The sequence below is a fragment of the Dromiciops gliroides genome, chromosome 3 (genome assembly GCF_019393635.1).
Source record: "Dromiciops gliroides isolate mDroGli1 chromosome 3, mDroGli1.pri, whole genome shotgun sequence".
Lineage (NCBI taxonomy): Eukaryota > Metazoa > Chordata > Mammalia > Microbiotheria > Microbiotheriidae > Dromiciops > Dromiciops gliroides.
The window spans coordinates 322334919-322354579 of NC_057863.1; the positions used below are offsets into that span (position 1 = coordinate 322334919).

The window sequence follows — 19661 nt, forward strand, 5'->3', positions numbered from 1 at the left end:
AACATTTATTAAAGTGCCTAACTCCATTGCCAGGACTGTGCTAAGCACTAGGAATACAAAGAAAGGGCAAAAACAGTTCCTTGAGTGCTGCTATCAATCTTTGTGGATCGTTTTTTTCTGCATTAACTTAAGAGGTAGCTAAGTAGAGTAATAAATAGAGTACTGGGCCTGACCTGAGTTCCAAATCCGACCTCACCAAATGTATGACCCTGGAAAAATCACTTAAACCTGTTTGCCTCAGTTTCCTCAAATGTAAATGGGGCTAACATTAGTACTTACCTCACAGGGCTGCTGTAAGGATCAAATGAGATAAAATTTCTAAAGTGCTTAGCATAACGCCTGGTATATAGTAGGTGGCTAAATAAATGCTTATTCCCCCTTCCCCCTATTAATCGCTTTGGGTCTTACATATCTGGTAACAGGATCACTAGATGACAGGGGTATGAACGGTTTTAATGTTTTTCTCACAATTTCAAATTGCTTTCTAGAATAGTTGGACCAGTTACATCTACATCCAACAGTGTTATCTCAGTGTTATCAACAGTGTGTCATTCTAATAGCCCCGTCATATACCTCTTTCTGTTTTTAAAACAAATTTAGTGGGGATCACCAGCTTCCCCTAATAACAATATTAACCTTCTTCTCTTTCTCCAGTCATCCATACCTTCGATTCACCATATAGTCATCATTATAGGATTACAAAAGTATGCAGTAATCTTAAAGATCATCTAATTTTTCCCACTCTTTTTTATAAATGAGGAAAACACCAAAACAAAGAAAAAACAGAAAAACCGGGGGAGAGCACAATAAGTTGGTTTAGATCCCCATAGAAAGAAGGTAAGTAATGGAATGCAGGTTTTCTGACCCCAAATGTAGTGTCCTTTACATGCTGCCCTGGTATGATTTAAGGATTGTACAGAAGAGACAAAACCCTGAAACAATCTCCAGCAGAAATCCCAGTTGCCCCCCACATGGCCCATTGAGGAGGATGTATGTGTTGGAGACACAAATAATGCTTGTATACAAACAGTTGTAATACAAGGGCATTTCTTCCTGCAGCTCTGGCTTCTTCAAACCACATAGACTGTCCCCTATGCCTACCTAGGCCCCCCTCCTTTATCTCTGCCTCTTGGAAACCTTGACTTCCTTCAAGGTTCAGTTCAGGTGCCAGTTCTTTTAAGAAGTCTTTCCTGGGCAGCTAGGTGGCGCAGTGGATAGAGCACCGGCCCTGGATTCAGGAGGACCTGAGTTCAAATCCGGCCTCAGACACTTAACACACACTTACTAGCTGTGTGACCCTGGGCAAGTCACTTAACCCCAATTGCCTCACTAAAAAAAAAAAAAAAAAGAAGTCTTTCCTGATTTCTTAGTTACCCCTCACCCACCACTCTCTAAAATTTTTGTGTATTTTTCGCTATTAATTCTATATTTGCTTATCTGGGAACACAAGTCTCCTCCTAGTAGACTGTAAGGTCATTAAGAGCAGAGATTGTGTCACATTTGCATTTGTATGCCCAACATAATGCTTGGCACATGGTAGGCCTTTATTCTTGTGGATTAATTGAGTACCAGTTTGGAAAGCCAGGGAGATACAGGCTATCACAGGCCAAGATAGATGTCTTTATGTTTGTAAAAATGGTCTGTTCTTTGCAGAAGTTGTTGGGAAAGATTGCCGAGAGTCCTAGTTGCTTTGATTCACCCTGTATCCAAGTTCTTTCCATACACACATACACATATGTATATGTATTATATAGGTATATACATATATACATATTGATTATATATGTACATACATATACATACACAGCTATTTTATATACACATATATTAGATTTTTTTTCTAATATGGTGGTAGGGTGGGCTAAGGCAGGGAATGAGTAGAAGAAGGATTTTAATTCTCTCTCGCCACCAACAGAAGCTAGACAGCCAGGCCTCTCCCTAAAGCTTGCTCCAGCCCCAGAAAGGTTATGGGATCCCCATTCACCTCAATGAATTACTGTTAACACCAGTACACCTGGGGCCGTTGCCTCACTCCCACATATCTCCTAGCATGGCTTGTCTGGAGCTGCAGGGACAGAGCTCTCTCCCAGGGAAGAAAATCAAAACAAAGAAAGAACTGACAAGTCAGTATCTCACCTACAGAGAGACACTGAAAGCCACAGGGGCAGTTGGAGTGTCAAGGAGTGGGGGAATGTGCTCCCTGGTTAATTAACCCTCCCCACTGCAGACCCAGGGTCCAGTGCCCACGTCCCAGGAAGTAGAAACCACAAAGAGCAGGCTTCCTGTGTTTGGTGCTTTAAAGAGGAGTTTCACTAAGCAGGCCTAACAATGATGGCTTAGATTTCATCCATTCATTCAATAAGTGTTTATTAAATGCTTGCTTTGTATAAGATGCTGAGGTGGTAAAGATACAAAGATAAGATGATATGCTGGCAGACATACAAAGATAAATTAGCCCCTACCCTTAAGGAGTTTACATTCTACTAGGGAAAAATAATGCTTGTATATAAATAGTTGCAATACAAAATAGAGTCTGTGGTAATTCTGTAGGCGCAGTGTGGGCAAATTGCTATAGAAGCACAACAGGAGGGAGAAATTGTTTTGGCAAAGAGCATCAGGGAAGGACTCATGAAGAAAATGGCATCTGAGCTGGCCCAGGCACGACTGGTCGGGTTCTTTTATAACCCTTACTCTTTTTCAAAGTGATTTCACATTCATTATCTCATTTAATTTTGGCCACAACCCTGTGAAGTGAGCCGTGCAGGTATTTTCATGTCCATTTTCCCAATACGAAAACAAAAACCAAAACCTAAAGCTCATTGACTTGCTTACAGGGCTAGTCAGTGACAGATGCAGAGGGTGAGATTCAAACTCAGAGCTTCTAAGTCAAAGCCCAGTGGTCTTTTTTTTAAAAAAAACTACACTCTACTTCATTTTTAGATGATTCATTCCAGAGAATTGGGTGCTATTATTGAATTTTCTCTTTGCCTTTTTATGTTTCATCCTATTTGGAATAGGTTGGGAAAGAAGGGGGCAGTGTGGTCAGAGAGAGGGAGCACTGGAGACAGAATATGTGGGTTCAGGTCTGCATCTGATGCTCAATATTTGTGAAACCTTGGTCAGATCAATTTCCCTGAGCCTCAGTTTCCTTCTCTGTCAAATGAAGGGTCTGGACCAGATGGCCTCTGAATCCCCTTCAGCTGTGATAAAGAGAGAGATTGAAGTGTGCCTTGTCTTGCTCCGGGCAAAACTCATGAACTGAATGAGGTCCTATATGTTCCCTCGTTTCTTTGACAGACAATTACCTGATCATGCCATCAGGAAACCTCCAGATTGTCAATGCTAGCCAGGAAGATGAAGGGATGTACAAATGTGCTGCATACAACCCTGTGACTCAGGAGGTGAAAACTTCCGTCTCCAGCGATCGGCTTCGTGTACGACGTAAGTTAACCCAGTTATTCTAGGGGGTGGGGAATGCTGCCCCTTTTGAAGAGTGCAGGAGGGAAGAAGGAGGCTAAGAGCCCAGAGTCCCTCCTTTTTCTACAGTGCGACCTGTATCAGTAGGCAAAGAATGGCAACCCTCAGAGAGCCACAGGGAGCCCAGTGCAGGCTGGGTGGTTCAAAGATTAATCATAGTAATTTTTTTTTTTTTGGTGAGGCAATTGGGGTTAAGTGACTTGCCCAGGGTCACACAGCTAGTAAGTGTCAAGGGTCTGAGACCAGATTTGAACTCAGGTCCTCCTGAATACAGGGCCAGTGCTTTATCCACTGTACCACTTAGCTGCCCCGAGTGGTTCAAAGATTGAAAGGCTAGAGAGGTTTTTTATTTTATCTCTCCCTGTCCACATCCATGCCAACAGTATTGCATTTGAGGAGCTGTATTCCCAGTTAAGGGCTGTATTGTGACTTTCTTCCTGTAACAGATCATCAGCCTTTACCACCTGACTCTGACCAGCCTGTACTCTGACAGCTGTAATAAGGAGTGGGCACCTCCCAACGTACTGCTAGGCAGTCATCTGTCCTCACATCCTCTTATGGGACTGGGGATTCAGGACTGACCTCTACTTTCCCTGGGAATACAGTGTCAATTGGCCCAGGTGGAGAGAGCTTTGTTAGTTTTCATGAGGCAGTGATTCAAGATGGGCCCTTTCAGATCTTATCAGGACAACGTTATTGACTTAGTCTCTATCTCTTTTGGAAAGCAACAGGTTACAGACTCTGTGCTTCAGTTTTTCTCTTCTCTATCACCCCAGGCTCTACCGCTGAAGCTGCTAGGATAATATACCCGCCAGAAGCTCAGACCATCATTGTGACCAAGGGCCAGAGCCTTATCCTAGAGTGTGTGGCTAGCGGAATCCCACCTCCGAGAGTCACCTGGGCTAAGGATGGGTCTAGTATTGTGGGCTACAACAAAACCCGCTTCCTGCTTAGCAACCTCCTAATTGACACTACCAGCGAGGAGGATTCTGGGAGCTACAGGTGCATGGCAGACAATGGGGTTGGGGAGCCAGGAGCAGCCGTCATACTCTACAACGTCCAAGTGTTTGGTGAGTGCCACCTTCATTCTTCTCTTCCCTTCCTTGTACTATGCTCCTTGTATAGATGAGCAAAATTAGGTTCACGTTTTCAGGTCCTCGGGTCACACAGTGAATGAGTAGTAGGGTGGGAACTTGAATAACTGTTTTGAAGGCAGAATATAGCAAACTCTTCCCTGAAGTTGCCGTGAGGACCAGCTTCCCTTACCTTTTCTAATATCATTCACTTTAGGGCCTGAGGAGAGGGAGCAGATTTCTCCCTCTTGTAACCATTGTAACTGATGTTGTGTTGTGTTTTTTCCACAAAGAGCCCCCTGAGGTCACCATGGAGCTATCTCAGCAGATCATCCCATGGGGGCAGAGTGCCAAATTTACCTGTGAAGTACGGGGCAACCCTCAGCCCTCGGTGCTTTGGCTGAGGAATGCTGTACCCCTCGCCTCCAGCCAGCGTCTGCGGCTCTCCCGTAAGGCCCTACGGGTGGTGAGCGTTGGTCCTGAGGACGACGGGGTGTACCAGTGCATGGCAGAGAATGAAGTTGGAAGTGCCCAGGCTATGGCACAGCTGAAGACAGCCCGGCCTGGTGAGTTGGTCCAAAACATCCCATCTTCTTTTGGCTACAACATTTGCATCTGTATTTTATTCATTGCTTATCCTTAACTCTGTAGAGCAAAGAAGATAGTCAACCCCCTTCAGTTTAATTCATCCAAACAAGTATTGAGTGCTATCCATGAGAGGGTTCTGTCTTCAAGGAGATTTTAAGATCTTGCTATAAAGAGAAGAGCTACATGAATGAATGATTCAAGAGAAATAGAAAAGAGAATATAACAATAGTTAGAAACCAATATGAGACAGTATATTGAATTACATATAAACATCAGATTCTGGAAAACACATTTTACAGATAATCACTGCTATGAGTGGTAGAAGGAGGTGTGACATCAGTGCTAAGCAGTGTAAGTGGGGCAGACTTCCTGAGGAAAGTCTCGTTTTGCTCACCTCCATCTACTTTCAGCTGATTTCTAATTTCCTGTTGTTCTCCAGGCACCCTCAGGTTCTCCAAGCCCACACTATTCCCAACCTGTTATTGTTGTTAAGTCATTTTTCAGTTGTGTCTGACTCTTCATGATCCCTTTTGTGGTTTTTCTTGGCAAAGATACTGGAGTGGTTCACCGTTTCCTTCTCTAGCTCATTTGACAGATGAGGAAACTGATGCAAACAGGGTTAAGTGACTTGCCCAGGGTCACACAGCTAGTAAATGTCTGAGGCTGGACTTGAACTAAGGTCTTCCTGACTCCAGACCCAGTGCTCTACCCACAATACCACCTAAGCTATCTCAGCTTATTCCCAATCTATCAACTCAGTGGAATAGAAGAAACATTTCTGAGCATGACCCTTAGAGAGTAATGGTGCTCCTCTGTCCCTGTCCTACTTACTCCTGGGTAGCACTGGACATTACTAGGTTACATGGTTCGTGAAGACAGGGATCACAGAAGTGAAGCAGGAGGGGACCTTTATCTACTCCAAGCTCCTCATTTCACCAATGAAAAAACTGAGACTCAGAGAGGGTCAAGGCCATGTTGGTACTAAATTGCAGATCTGGGTTTTGAACCCAGGTCCTTTGAGACAGAGCTTTTGTTGGGTTGGGGTTTTTTTTGTTTGTTGGGGTTTTTTTTAGTGAGGCAATTGGGGTTAAGTGACTTGCCCAGGGTCACACAGCTAGTAAGTGTTAAGTGTCTGAGGTCGGATTTGAACTCGGGTACTCCTGACTCCAGGGCCAGTGCTCTATCCACTGTGCCACCTAGCTGCCCCAAGACAGAGCTTTTGAAATCATATGTTCTGTAAGGGCAGGGATAGATTCCTGCTGATCTTTCTTTCTCCCCCTGGATCTATCACAGTGCTCTGGATACATTAGGCTTTTGGTAAATGTTTAATCTGAATTTGTTAAATTCTAACATCTGGGAGCAGCTAGGTGGTGCAGTGGATAGAGCACCGGCCCTGGAGTCAGGAGTACCCGAGTTCAAATCTAGCCTCAGACACTTAACACTTACTAGCTGTGTGACCCTGGGCAAGGCACTTAATCCCAATTGCCTCACTAAAAAATAAATAAATAAATAAATTTAAATTCTAACATCTGGGCCCTACCATCTTAGAAGGGGGAGAGAAGAAGCTTTGGCTACAATTACCCATGAAAGCCATCCTACTTTGGAAACATTGTGGTCATCTCTGAGCCACTTGGTCTGTGCATTGTCACTTGGGCTGTCCAAGGAAAGCATTTTCAGACTCCACCTTCTCTAGCCCCATAGTATCCTTTCCATCTAGGAGAAGCCTGACTGGGTAGTTCTAGAGAACATGAGTGTTAATCAGTGACATGGTAGGAGCTGAGTATCTATTAAGTTGTTTTCATGATAACTAGGTGACTCAGTGGATAGAGCGCTGGGACTGGAGTCCAGATAGACCTGAGTTCAAATCTGGCCTCAAGCACTTACTTTTGTGTGACTCTGGGCAAGTCACTTAATCCAGCTACTCCATATCTTTGCCAAGAAAACCCCATGGGTTCTATGGTCCACGGGGTCATGAAGAATCAGGCATGACTGCTATTCATTTATCATGATTTTCATTTTTTATATCATGGTCTCGATCTTACTTTTCCAAGTCTCCTGGTTCCCTTTGACTCTTTTCTCTATTTCAAGCCAATATGTCCAGCCAAGACAAGTGCTGACAATCTCAGGCAAGTGGTAACATTTTAAAATGGCTCTTCCTTACTTCTCCTTTCCTGTTTTATCTCTAGGAACAACCTGAAACCATGGCGGGAGGCCAAGCTTGGATCAGCTCAGTCTCCCACACCTCCCGCTAGGCGAGCAAGCCCTGATAGGACTCTGAGGGATCGAGCTATGCTTCTGAGGCCTAGGCCAACAGCCCTGCCTGCGGCCCTGCAGTGCACAACTGCAAAGGGGCAGGTGTCTCCAGCTGAAGCTCCATCATCCTCAGCTCTCCAGGACATCCAAGACAGACTATTACCGAGTTGGTGTGGAGGCCTCGTCATGACGGTGGCAACAGGGCCCCAATCCTCTACTACCTGGTGAAACACCGCCAAGGTATGGTCCTCTTGTTCTCTGTCCCCACCTAGCAGAGTGAGATGGAGGGAGACTGACCTCTGGCGTTGGTGCTGGGGAGTTTCCAGAATCCACGATGCCCTCTTTTAGGGTTGGAGCTGGTATAAGAAACTCCAACCTTTTTCTTCCTTGTCTAATATACCTGCTCAGAACCCACAAGAAGGTTTCACAAATAGGGAATCTAGGGTTCAGCCATTCATCTTGTAGAATAATATATTGCTACACCTGTGCCCATTCATGTCATTCCCATAGGAGGTTTCCACTTGAACACTACCCTAACCTCCTTCTTCCCCAAAATCTAAACTCCCAGAATCAGGATAGGGACCATACCAGGTGGGTACCTTTGTGAGTGGAAGAGAAGGGTCATTATGAGAGATGCCAAAAGTCAAAGATGACAGTGAGGTTACTAATGTGGGAGAAATATGGCGCCCTCAACAGAAATTGGAGGTGGGGATTGATATTCTTCCAAACGGTCGATACTCTCAGGTCAAAACAGTATGGCTGACCAGATATCCCAACTGTGAAGAAGCATGCATTTCTATGTCTATATAAAACCCAGGAAAGAGCCATGTTTTGGCCTACTCAGAACTCTCGTTTCTTTTTCCCAGAAGTTGCTTTGTGTCTGACTCCCTTGGAAGTTTTGCAAACCTTAAAGTACTATATAAATATTATCATCATATATCATATATATAGTAATGTATTATAATACATGTATATAATATAAGGTCATAATATATCATAGTGACTGTTATACATATTATACAAGATCATATACTGTTATTATTACCATGATCAACTCCCTGTTAAACTATCACCTTTCTTCCTTTGGACCACCTGTAGATGGTTGGAACTAAAGGGGCAATGTGATATTTTGGAAAGAACAGTGAAGGGGAAAACAGAATCAGGAGGACCTAGTTCAAATCCTGTCTCTGCTAGTGAACAAGCCATACCTCTCTGTACCTCAGTTTCTTCCTCTGTTAAAATGGTGTTATAGACTAGATGATTTCTGTGGTCCTTCAATTCTTGATTGTTTAATCATTGGTACCCTGCAGATATCCTAGCATTGACAAACTGTCTTTGAAGACAGAAAAACAATGAGATGGTCATTATGAGCATGTTTTCTATGGAGGTTTAAAGTATTTGTCCAGACCTTTTGGAATTGAATTTTAATCCACCTTCGCCCCAGTAGACATAGTAGATTATAAGGTGACTTTGCCATTTCAGACCTCAAGCGTTCCTCTTTGCACAGCAGATCCCTGGGGAGAGTCATTTGACTGTGGTAGAAAGACCCCAAGAATCACTAGAATCAGTTTGTGTTTCTGTTGACTTTAGGTCTTACTCTCAAGCCAGCACAGTAAGGCTGGGGATATAGTCACTATTTAAAGAGGACCTATTGAGGAGATTTCCATTATCTTCTAGTATTTTCTTTTTATAAAAATCCATAATGACATTTTTCTTCATGCTAAGTACATGTGGCTTTCTTATTTTTTCTTTAAGAGCACAAGCATTTTCTTGATAAACATTGAAAATCTTTTCACTATGTGCACCACTTAAAGATAACTATTCTTCTTCGAAGAAGTTAACAAAGATTTATTAAGCATTAACTGTATGTCAGGCAGTGTACTAAGAGTCAGGGATACAAAGGAAGGCAAAAAAACAACCTCTGTTTTCAAGGAGCTTACAATCTAATGGGCAGGCTAACATGCAAACAACTAGGTACATATAAGTGTAAATATACCAACATATTTGGATGGAATAGATGGGAGGTAAAGGGCAGCTAGGTGTTATAGTAGATAGAGTGCTAGACCTGGAATCAGGAAGATTCAAATTCAACTTCAGACATTTTACTAGCTGTGTGACCCTGGGCAACTGTTTGTCTAAGTTTCCTCATCTGTCAAATGAGCGGGTGAAGGAATTGGCAACCCACTCCATATCTTTCCCAAGAAAACCCCAAATAGGGCCATGGAGAGAGTCAGATATGGCTGAAATGACTGAATAGCATTGTTACCTCTTCAGGCATCAGGAATGCATCATCCTATTACCCTTAGCAGATAGATACCTTGCAGTAAGCAGACTAATGACAGAAGGGAATACAAACAGTCTCAACACAAGGCAGTTTTGCATAGAAAGAAGTGCACCACAGGGGCAGCTAGGTGGCACTGGGATAGAGTCTGGAGTCAGGGCGAGATGAGTTCAAATCAGGCCTCCGACCACTTAACACTTACTAGCTGGGTGACCCTGGCAAGTCACTTAACCCCAATTGCCTCACCCAAAAACAAAAACAAAAAAAGAAAGAAGTGTACCAGGATTCATTTTTTATGTAACTGGACTCTTCTATCTCATAGGCTTGTACAAAATGGGGACTGGGAGGATAGTAAGAAACAAACTTCCTTGGTCCCCAAGAAAAAAGACCTGGGGTTGACAGGGAAAATACTTCTTTCAGGCCAATAAGGCAGGCTCAAAGCTGCCCCCACTGAACAACACACTGGCAGTGCCCAGGCTGTGGTAAATCTGGAAAATGCCAGCACTGTGACATAATTTATCTTCTTGTCATGTTTGACAGGACTAATTACCTTGACATTTAATTTTTTTTATTTCTGAGCCAGGGAAGTCTGGGGCCGAGAGGGGAAGATTGAGGGGGATTAGGGGAAGCCAGAGAAACATTCCCCCTGCTTGGTCGGCCTGGCTGCTCTTAGGGCCGCAAAGTCTCTGGTCCTAGAGTTACTCAATGGATACCAATGAGGCAGAAAACAATATTTTGAAAGATGTTTCTTTCTTGATAGTCAATATGTCTTTGGGATAATGACAGGCAAAAAGAGTTGAAAAGGCAAGAGGGAACATGTCAGGGTTTTTTTTTTTTTCCAAACTCCCTCTGCACCAGAGAGCTGAAATTCTCCTGGCAGGTTTTGATTTTTCACACTGTGTAACAGTTTCCATTTCTGGTCCATCTTGAACAGGCCCTGTGCTACCGTGTTTGAATTTCCAACCCACTGGGGATTCTCAGCTTATGAAAACCTCACCCTTTTGGCACAAATGAAGAAAAACCTGATACGAAGCCTAAAACATCCCTGTCCCTTGAATAGTCGGTTTTTGTTCTACTTTTTGTAATATTACACTTGAAGAATAAAAGTCTCTTCCTCCCAGTCATTCCTCCCGGCAGATTCTTACTTTGCTTTTCATTATAATCTTTACTTTCAGGTAATTCATAGAAAGGGGTCTTAGGGACCATCAAAGCGAAACCTCCTCTTTTTATAGATGAGGAAAACTCAAGCCCTGAGAGGTTGCACTCTTCCAGGGTACACAACTAGTAAGCATTTGAACTTGTTTTTTTCTCTGACCCCCAGTCCAATGCACCCTGTGCAGTGTCTTGCCACATAGTACTGCCACATAGAATAGAAGCCTTCTAGGCATGGGAGATGGCCTATGCAATGACAGAGATAGAAGAGAATGCTTAATTTTGATATTGCAATTAGATCATTCTGGTTGGGATATAGAACATGTAGATCATAGAGATGTAGAACTAGAAGCAAAACCTCAGAAGCCATCTAATCCAACCCTCTCTTTTTTGTTTTGTTTTTTGTGGGGTTTTTTTGGTGAGGCAATTGGGGTTAAGTGACTTGCCAGGGTCACACAGCCAGTAAGTGTCTGTGGCTGGATCCGAACTCAGGTACTCCTGAATCCAGGGCCGGTGCTATCCACTGCGCCATCTAGCTGCCCCCAACCCAATCTTTTTAAGGTGGGACAATGAGGGTTAAGTGATTTGCCCAGGTCACCAGCTAGTAAGTGTCAAGTGTCAGAGGCCAAATTTGAACTCAAGTCCTCCTGAATTCAGGGCCAGTGCTCTATCCACTGTGCCACCTAGCTGCCCCCCTATCATTTTTTTAGAATAGCTGAGGAAACCAGGGGCAGCTGGAGAGTACAATGGACAGAGCGCTGGGCCTCAAGTCAGGAAGACCTAATTTCAAATCTGGCTGTAGACACTTACTATCTGTCTGACCCTGGACAAGTCACTTAACTTTTTATCTGCCTCAGTCTCCTCATCTATAAAATGGGGGTAATAATAGCACCTACCTCCTAGGGTTGTTGTAAGGATCAAATGAGATAATGATCGTAGACACTTAGCACAGTGCCTGGATCATAGTAAGCACTATACAGATGTTAGCTATTAAGTGACTTGCCCAAGATCACACAGCTAGAGGATTATAAAGGGTAATAGTATGAAATGTCTGGAAAGAAAAACTGGATCCAAATTATAAAAGGCTTTAAGAACCCAGGCAAAGAGACTGAATTTTATTCCAGAATAGGGAATCATAGAGGGTAACAAACTCAGGCCTATGTTTTAGGAAAATCTATTTTGGTAGCTAGATATAGGATAGTTTAAAGGAGAGAGGGAATGGAAACAAAGAAACCAGTTGGGAAGCTTTCCCAGTAGTCCAAGCAAGAGATAATAAGGGCCCAAAATAGGGTACTAGGTCTCGTGAAAATTTCTAAGTTCAATTTAGAAAAGAAAACAGTGAAGTCTCCAAGCCATAGAAAATAGGTTTATTGAGAGAGAGCCTATCTCCCAGTAAAGCCACTCTCTGGCAGGGGTAAGCCTGCAGAGACCCCAAAGCTAGGGATCCAGTGGTTTTTATACCCCAGCAAGGCTTGAATGCTTTCATACTCTACTGTTTTTAGACCAATTACTCCCAGTGTATCTCCATAGCATAATGCAAATAGTACAGAAATAAGCTATTGAAACATAGTCACCAAGGTCATGAACATGATTGGTGGGCACACCAATGCCTGGCAGGCAGCCAATTCGAGGATTTGGTCAAATTTGTCATCATATGGGTTGTGTTTATGGTTCCCTAATGCTGATTGGCTCCTTCAGCTTAGAAGATACAATTTTTAGTATGTTGGTTGAACCATAATGGAGAGGGACAATGGTCAAGAGACAAGTTTACACGTACTGCATTGGCTTAAGCCACTAAAGAATATTAAAGAACACATTACATAATATCTGTGCTCTGTGCTATATTATTATTAACTTAAGAGGCTAGAGAACACTTAAACATGAGTTTGTAGTCTATTATACTGATTACTATCACAGTTAAATCACGTATCTAAGGGTTGGGGAAAATCTCACTCACATAGGCAAATGAGTAGAAATAGAAAGAAGGGGGACCACCAAGGTGAGGGGTGTTGTAAAGGTAAAATCGACGGGATTTTCTATTAATTATGGGAATGGGAAATACAGAAGTCATATTTCTGAACATGGGTAACTAGAGGAATGCTGGTACCCTCAATAGAAATTGGAGGAAAATTTACTAGGCACTGTGTTAAGTACTGGGGATACAAAAAGAGAGGGGGGGGGAGGGAGAAGGAGAGGGAGAGGGAGGGAGGAGGGGAACCAGGACAGAGCTTTGGGGAATATGCACAGTTAAGGGAGTAGAATGTGGATGGTGGCCTGGTAAAAAATACTTAGAGTGGTCAAGCAAGATGGTAGAAAACCAGGAATAAGAGTGAGATGGAATCCTAGAATGGAGGGATGTGGACTAAATGATCATGCAGTTGGGTGGATTTGGATGCAAAAAGTAGTCATTAATGCTCCCACTCAAGGGGAGGAAGTTGTCACTAGGTGTTCAACATTTTTATCAGTGACTTGAATGAATGCATAATGGCAGGCTTACCTATTTCACTAGTGACAAAAAGTTTACAGGGACAACTTGCACATTGGATAAGAGTCAGGATCCCAAAAGATCTTCGATCTCTACATCTAGCTCCAATTTCTTTCCTGAGCTCCAGTGTCACATCATTAACTGCCTATTGGACATTTTGAACTGAAAGTCCCACGGACATTCAAACTTAACATCTCCAAAATAGAACTTGTCATTCCCACTTATTGTCCATAATGTTGGACATGAACAACAAATACAAAGAATGAAATGATTACTCCTCTCGATGAGTGTTTGTTCTAATGGGAAACCACTACCATCGGTGACATCCTAGAGCATGTCTAGATGAGGGTAATTATTGAGACCAGAGACCAAACCATCTTCCAGAGATGTTACGGCTGTTACACACCGCGCAAGACTTAGTGGGAACAAGTTGTCTCTCATGAGTCTATTAAGGCTTATCATGAGGAAGAACAGTTTGGATTCCCCTCCCATCCCCCCCCCCCCAAACACACATACACCTTCAACGCAGGAGGCATATTAAAGGTAATGGATAGGGGCAGCTAGGTGGCACAGTGGATAAGCACCGGCCCTGGACTCCGGAGTTCCTGAGTTCAAATCCGGCCTCAGGACACTTGCACTTACTAGCTGTGTGACTTGGGCAGTCACTTAACCCCAATTGCCCTGCACAAAAAAAACAACAAAAACAACAACAACAACCCAACACCAAAAAGGTAATGGATAGAAGTTGGAAGAGAGGCAGATTTTTGCTTCCTTTAAGGACCAAAACATATATCTGCAACAGTGATCTAAAAATCGAATTGGCTGGGCAGGAAGAAATGGGTTTCTCATCATTTCAAGTCTTCGGGCTCAGTTTGGAGCATCACTTGTTGGGGATATTATAGAGATGATTACTATTCAGGTACCAGTTGGATTGGATAAGTCCTTTCTAATTCTGTGATTCTGTGAAGTTGGTATGGATGGAATATCTGCATAGTATCAGATCTTCTCTGATTTTCTAAACTGTTTTAGTTATAAGAACAAAATAATTTTTATAGGTTGTCTGTCTTTATGAAAATGCTGGCAGAGCCTTGCCTAAATGTACCTGATATCTCAGCATAACTATCATCATCACCCCTTTCTCCACTGTTGCTCCCCATAGATCCCTGTCACTTCTGCCTTCCTCCTTAGTGAGTTCTTTAATTCTAAAAGGCACTTAGTAGAAACCTCAGGAGAAGACCAGACCTCATGTAAGTCCTTTTCTCCAGCAGGTTACAAATTCTTCTGATGAGTGGACCATCTCTGGCATTCCAGCTAACCAACACCGCCTGACACTGACCAGACTAGATCCTGGGAGCTTATACGAAGTTGAAATGGCAGCTTACAACTGTGCTGGGGAGGGACAGACGGCCATGGTCACATTTCGAACTGGTAACAGTTACATGCTACTTCATTGGCTTTGGGGCATCACCCCTAGGGACTGTCGAAAGGTTCTTCCGTGTGTGAGAAAGGAATTTTTCTTCCTCCTCACTCCAGATGAAAAATCTTGGCCTTCATCTTCTGTAGAGTTGGTATTTCCATTTGTTATAAAACCTCCTGGGATCTGTGTTGGTGATTACTTGTCCTTTTAATGTGCTTTTCCTAATGTAATCCCCAGATTGATGGAGTACCTTATTTCCATTGCTGGTTCTATAACTTCTACATTACTCTGAACCTGACTCTTCTCCCTCTTAAAGGGACCAGCAGTATTATATTGGGCGTAAAGCAGAATCAGAAAATTAAGTCATGCTTTAAAAGATTAATTCCTTCCACAAGAATTTAAGGACCTATTCTATACACACACACACACATACACAACACATGCACATATGGAGGAGAGAGAGAGAGAAATGATGAAGTGTGAAATGAGCAGAACCAAGAGAATATTATGTATAGTAACAATAAAGTGGGTTTTTTTTGTTTTGTTTTTGCGGGGCAATGGGGGTTAAGTGACTTGCCCAGGGTCACACAGCTAGTAAGTGTTAAGTGTCTGAGGCTGGATTTGAACTCAGGTCCTCCTGAATCCAGGGCCAGCGCTTTAACCACTGCGCCATCTAGCTGCCCCAACAATAAAGTTTTAAGAATGACTTTGGGTGGGGGCAGCTAGGTGGTGCAGTGGATAGAGCAAAGGCCTTTGATTCAGGAGGACCTGAGTTCAAATCCAGCCTCAGACACTTTACACTTACTAGCTGTGTGACCCTAGGCAAATCACTTAACCCCAATTGCCTCACAAAAAAAAAAAAAAAGAATGACTTTGGGTGATTAAATCATTTCAACAATTATAAATGCCCAAATTAACTACAAAGGACATATGAAGAAAGATGCTATCTACATCCAGAGAAAGAACTGATAAATAGAAGTATGTATAATTTCATATATGTGTGTGTGTGTGTGTGTGTGTGTGTGTGTGTGTGTGTGTGGATACGCACACATATACACACCTGGGGAGAAGACAATTACATGATAACTTTATTATATGTTTAAAAGGAATAGCAAGCTCTACATAATAGATTTATAGTTTCATGTGCTGTCATCATTTTATTATAAGGTTTAATGGAAATGCTTTGTTTTATTACATGAATTAAAAATAAAATAAGTAAACGTGTGTGTGTGTGTGTGTGTGTGAGAGAGAGAGAGCGAGAGAGAGAGAGAGAGAGAGAGAGAGAGAGAGAGAGAGAGAGAGAGAGAGAGAGAGCGAGTGCGAGAGCACGAGCACAAGAGCCTTTGATTTAAGGTCTCATTGAGGAATTTATTTGCAATATTGGTTATTATTTCTCTAACAGAATACTGGCTAATGAAAGTGCCATCCCTATGGGGATCTCCCCCACCCTGGGGCTGGTACCCTTGTGTAAGGGAAGGGCTCTGCTCCTCCAATTAGAGCATGCTCAATATTCCATGCCTGTTTCCTGTCCCCTTACTCCTTACTGTAGGGCTTTTTGATTGGCCGCTGAGCCAGAACTGAGTATAAATAGAACCTTTTTCCTGTGACTGACTTCAGATGAGGAAGTTGAACTGCAGGGGTCTCCAAGTGGTGGATTGTAGCAGCAAATACTGCATGTTCAGATAGGACACCCCCACACACACACCATTAGCCACTTCTCTCCTGTTCCCCATCCCCAACCAACTCCTTATATTTATATCAACTTCTTATTACGTGCATCATCTCCTCAGAGTAACACCTTGGTGAGGTATTAACAAAGATGCACTACGCTCTCCCTTCCTCCCTAAACTGGTCTCTTTTTGATACAGGTCGGCGGTCCAAACTGAGATTGTTGCCAGCAAGGAGCAGCAGATCCAGAGGGATGATCCAGGTGCCAGCACCCAGAGTAACAACCAGCTGGACAACAGTCGCCTCTCCCGTAAGCCACCCTCCCCCGATAGCAGCTGGGGAGGGGAAGGTGACAGGGAAGCCCTGGCGATCTGCAGTGGAAGGAGGAAGTAGGGAATTTGGATTCATGGTCTCAGAGGCCCATTTTGTTGTTAGAGGTCCCTGGGGTCTGTTGTTATAGGGGCCCATAAGTCTGTAAGACCTTGCCCAAAATGCTAGGCAGTCCCTGCTTCCTTAGACTAATTGGGGGGGGGTATTTAAATTAAAAATTAGAAATACTTATATATAAAAATAAAAGAAACGTATATGCATATATACTTACACATACATACATACACACACACATATATTACAAAAATATTTCCTTCTTTTCCTTACTATGGTCTGAACATTTTTTTAAAGTCTCTTAGTATGATGGGCACCTGTTGGATGAGAGGAGAGATAGGACTCTGTTCCTCCTTCTCGTGTTACTCCAGCCTTAGTCAGGGAGTCCCTTCCCTTGAGAAAGTGACCGCTCTATCTCCGCTGAACTGTTCAGTTACCATTGAAGTTATATGTAAACAATCAATAGTATTCCCCAGTCAGGGGTACTATAAAGGAGATTCTGCCATGTAATAAATTTATAACCCTCTTATTACAATTGCCAGCTAGCTGATATTTACCCAGCCTGGCCATTATCCTGGAAACAGATATGTTATGAACAGTTAGGAAGACCTGAGTTCAAATCCCACCTCATCCCCTTGCTAGCTGTGTGACTCTGGATAAGTCACCTAACTTCTTTAGCCTCAGTTTCCTCATCTGTAAGTGGAGCACCCCACCTCACGTTGTTTGTAGGATCAAGTAAAATAGTATAGGTAATGTATATTGTAAACCTTAAGACATTTTATAAATGCTATCAATTTTTGCTTATTATTCATTTTTCACTTTGGGAATCTGCCTTCTAAGGTTTCCAACTCCCGAGAGTCTACCAGTGAAGAATAACTTGTCACATCTTCCCTTCTCCCTTCCCCCAGCCCCAGAAGCCCAGACCGGCCCACCATCTCCATGGCCCTCGAGACGTCCGTGTATGTGACCTGGATTCCCCGTGGAAATGGTGGCCTTCCCGATTAGTCCTTCCGAGTGGGACTACAAGAAGCTAAAGAAAGTCGGGGACTGGATTTGGCACCAGTGCATCCCTCCCTCTCGGCTAGACGGTGGAGATCACGGGCCTGGAAAAAGGTTAGAGAGGGTCGAGTCACTGGTGGCTCCAGGACTACTCATTTCAGTTAAACAGACATGGTATATGAGAGCCCTGCCGAGGGGCAGCTAGGTGGCATAATGGAATAAAGCACCGGCCCTGGATTCAGGAGGACCTGAGTTCAATCCAACCTCAGCACTTGACACTTACTAGCTGTGAGACCCTGGGCAAGTCACTTAAACCCAGTTTCCTCACCCAAAATTAAAAATTAAGAAAAAATAAACTTTATTATTATTATGGAGGGGGGAGGTAGTAGGTGGTGCAGTAGAGAGAGCGCCAGGCCTAGAGTCAGGAGGACCTGAGTTCAGATACTTGTAAAGTGCTTAGCACATAGAAGCTACTGAATAAATGCTTATTCCTTCTTCTCCTTCCTCTTGAAGTGCCAGTTTCCTATTAACCAGTTCTAGCCTGGATATCCCAGAGACATATCAAAACTCAGCATGTCCACAGCTGGACTGATTATCTTCCTCCCGGGGCAGCTAGGTGGTACAGTGGATAGAGCACCAGCCCTGGAGTCAGGAGTACCTGAGTTCAAATCCGGCCTTAGACACTTGACATTACTAGCTGTGTGACCCTGGGCAAGTCACTTAACCCCAATTGCCTTACTAAAAAAAAAAAAATTATCTTCCTCCCCAAATCTTTGTTCTTTCAGATTCCTTTATTGTTTTGCAGGCATCCCCACCATTTTAGACTCCCCTCTTATAATTTCAGCCTCAACCTCAACAACTCGTCACTTTCCCTCACTCCACATATCAAATCATCTGCCAACTCCTGACATTTATACCTCCACATCATCCTTGAATCCAACCTCTTTCCTCTGCTCACACAGATACCACCTGAATTCAGGCCTTCATCACCTCTTGCCTAGATTACCGTAATAATAGCCTTGTAATTGGTCTCCCTATTTCAGGTTTCACACTGCTCCAACCCATTCCACATTTCACTGTTGAAGGAGTTTTCCTTAAGTGTAGATCCAATCACGTCAGTCCCCCCAATCAATTGCCCAAAGGGTAAAATATAAATGCTATTTAGCTCTTAAAGCCTTCACAACCTGGCCCCAACCTGTCTTGCCAGCCTTATTAAGCATTCCTCCGTCTCCCTTGCTCTGGGATCCAGTCAAACTGGCTTTCACTGTGCTCCTCAGCCGTGACCTTTATCTTCATGGTTTTGTATCACTTGTCCCCTCATGCTTGGAAGTGACTTCCTCCTCACCTCCAATTCAGAGAAATCCCTCTCTTCTTTCAGGATGCAAATCAGCCACCACCTTCTGCATGGTCTTTCCTGAACCCTCCACTGCCAATGGCCTCTTTCCCAAACTACGTTGTATTTAACAACTTTGAACTTGTTTTTACTGATTCATGTTCTGTTTATTTCGTATGTACTTATATATGTCTGTTGCCTTCCCTACTAGAATGGAAGCTCCCTGAGAGTAGGGATCATGTCATTCTTTTTATTTATATCCCCATTAACTAGCACAGTACCTGGTATATAGTAGAAGCTTAACACATTTTTATAGAAATTTTGGTTGCCTCATTGACCTGGAAGTTTTCTTAGAATTATAGGGAGCATGGGGGCAGCTAGGTGGCGCAGTGGAATAAAGCACTGGCCTTGGATTCAGGAGGACCTGAGTTCAAATCCAGCCACAGACACTTGACACTTACCCTCAGTGCCCTGCCCCCCCCCCAAAAAAAAGAATTATAGGGAGCAGTCAGTTGATGCCTCACAGGTTATGAGTTAGGAAAGCTTGGGAG

The 19661-nt window shown here is 43.3% G+C and overlaps 1 protein-coding gene across 1 annotated transcript in view; it reads left to right on the plus strand.

Annotated features, from left to right (window-relative positions):
- Window positions 1-19661, plus strand: part of BOC (BOC cell adhesion associated, oncogene regulated) — a 51701-nt gene that overhangs the window by 24808 nt on the left and 7232 nt on the right. Inside the window, 11 exon segments of the mRNA XM_043993496.1 lie at window positions 3298-3441; window positions 4254-4547; window positions 4844-5120; window positions 7325-7512; window positions 7515-7636; window positions 14575-14743; window positions 15219-15228; window positions 16610-16708; window positions 17687-17795; window positions 17797-17862; window positions 17864-17891. Coding sequence (XP_043849431.1) covers window positions 3298-3441; window positions 4254-4547; window positions 4844-5120; window positions 7325-7512; window positions 7515-7636; window positions 14575-14743; window positions 15219-15228; window positions 16610-16708; window positions 17687-17795; window positions 17797-17862; window positions 17864-17891 — 1506 coding nt within the window.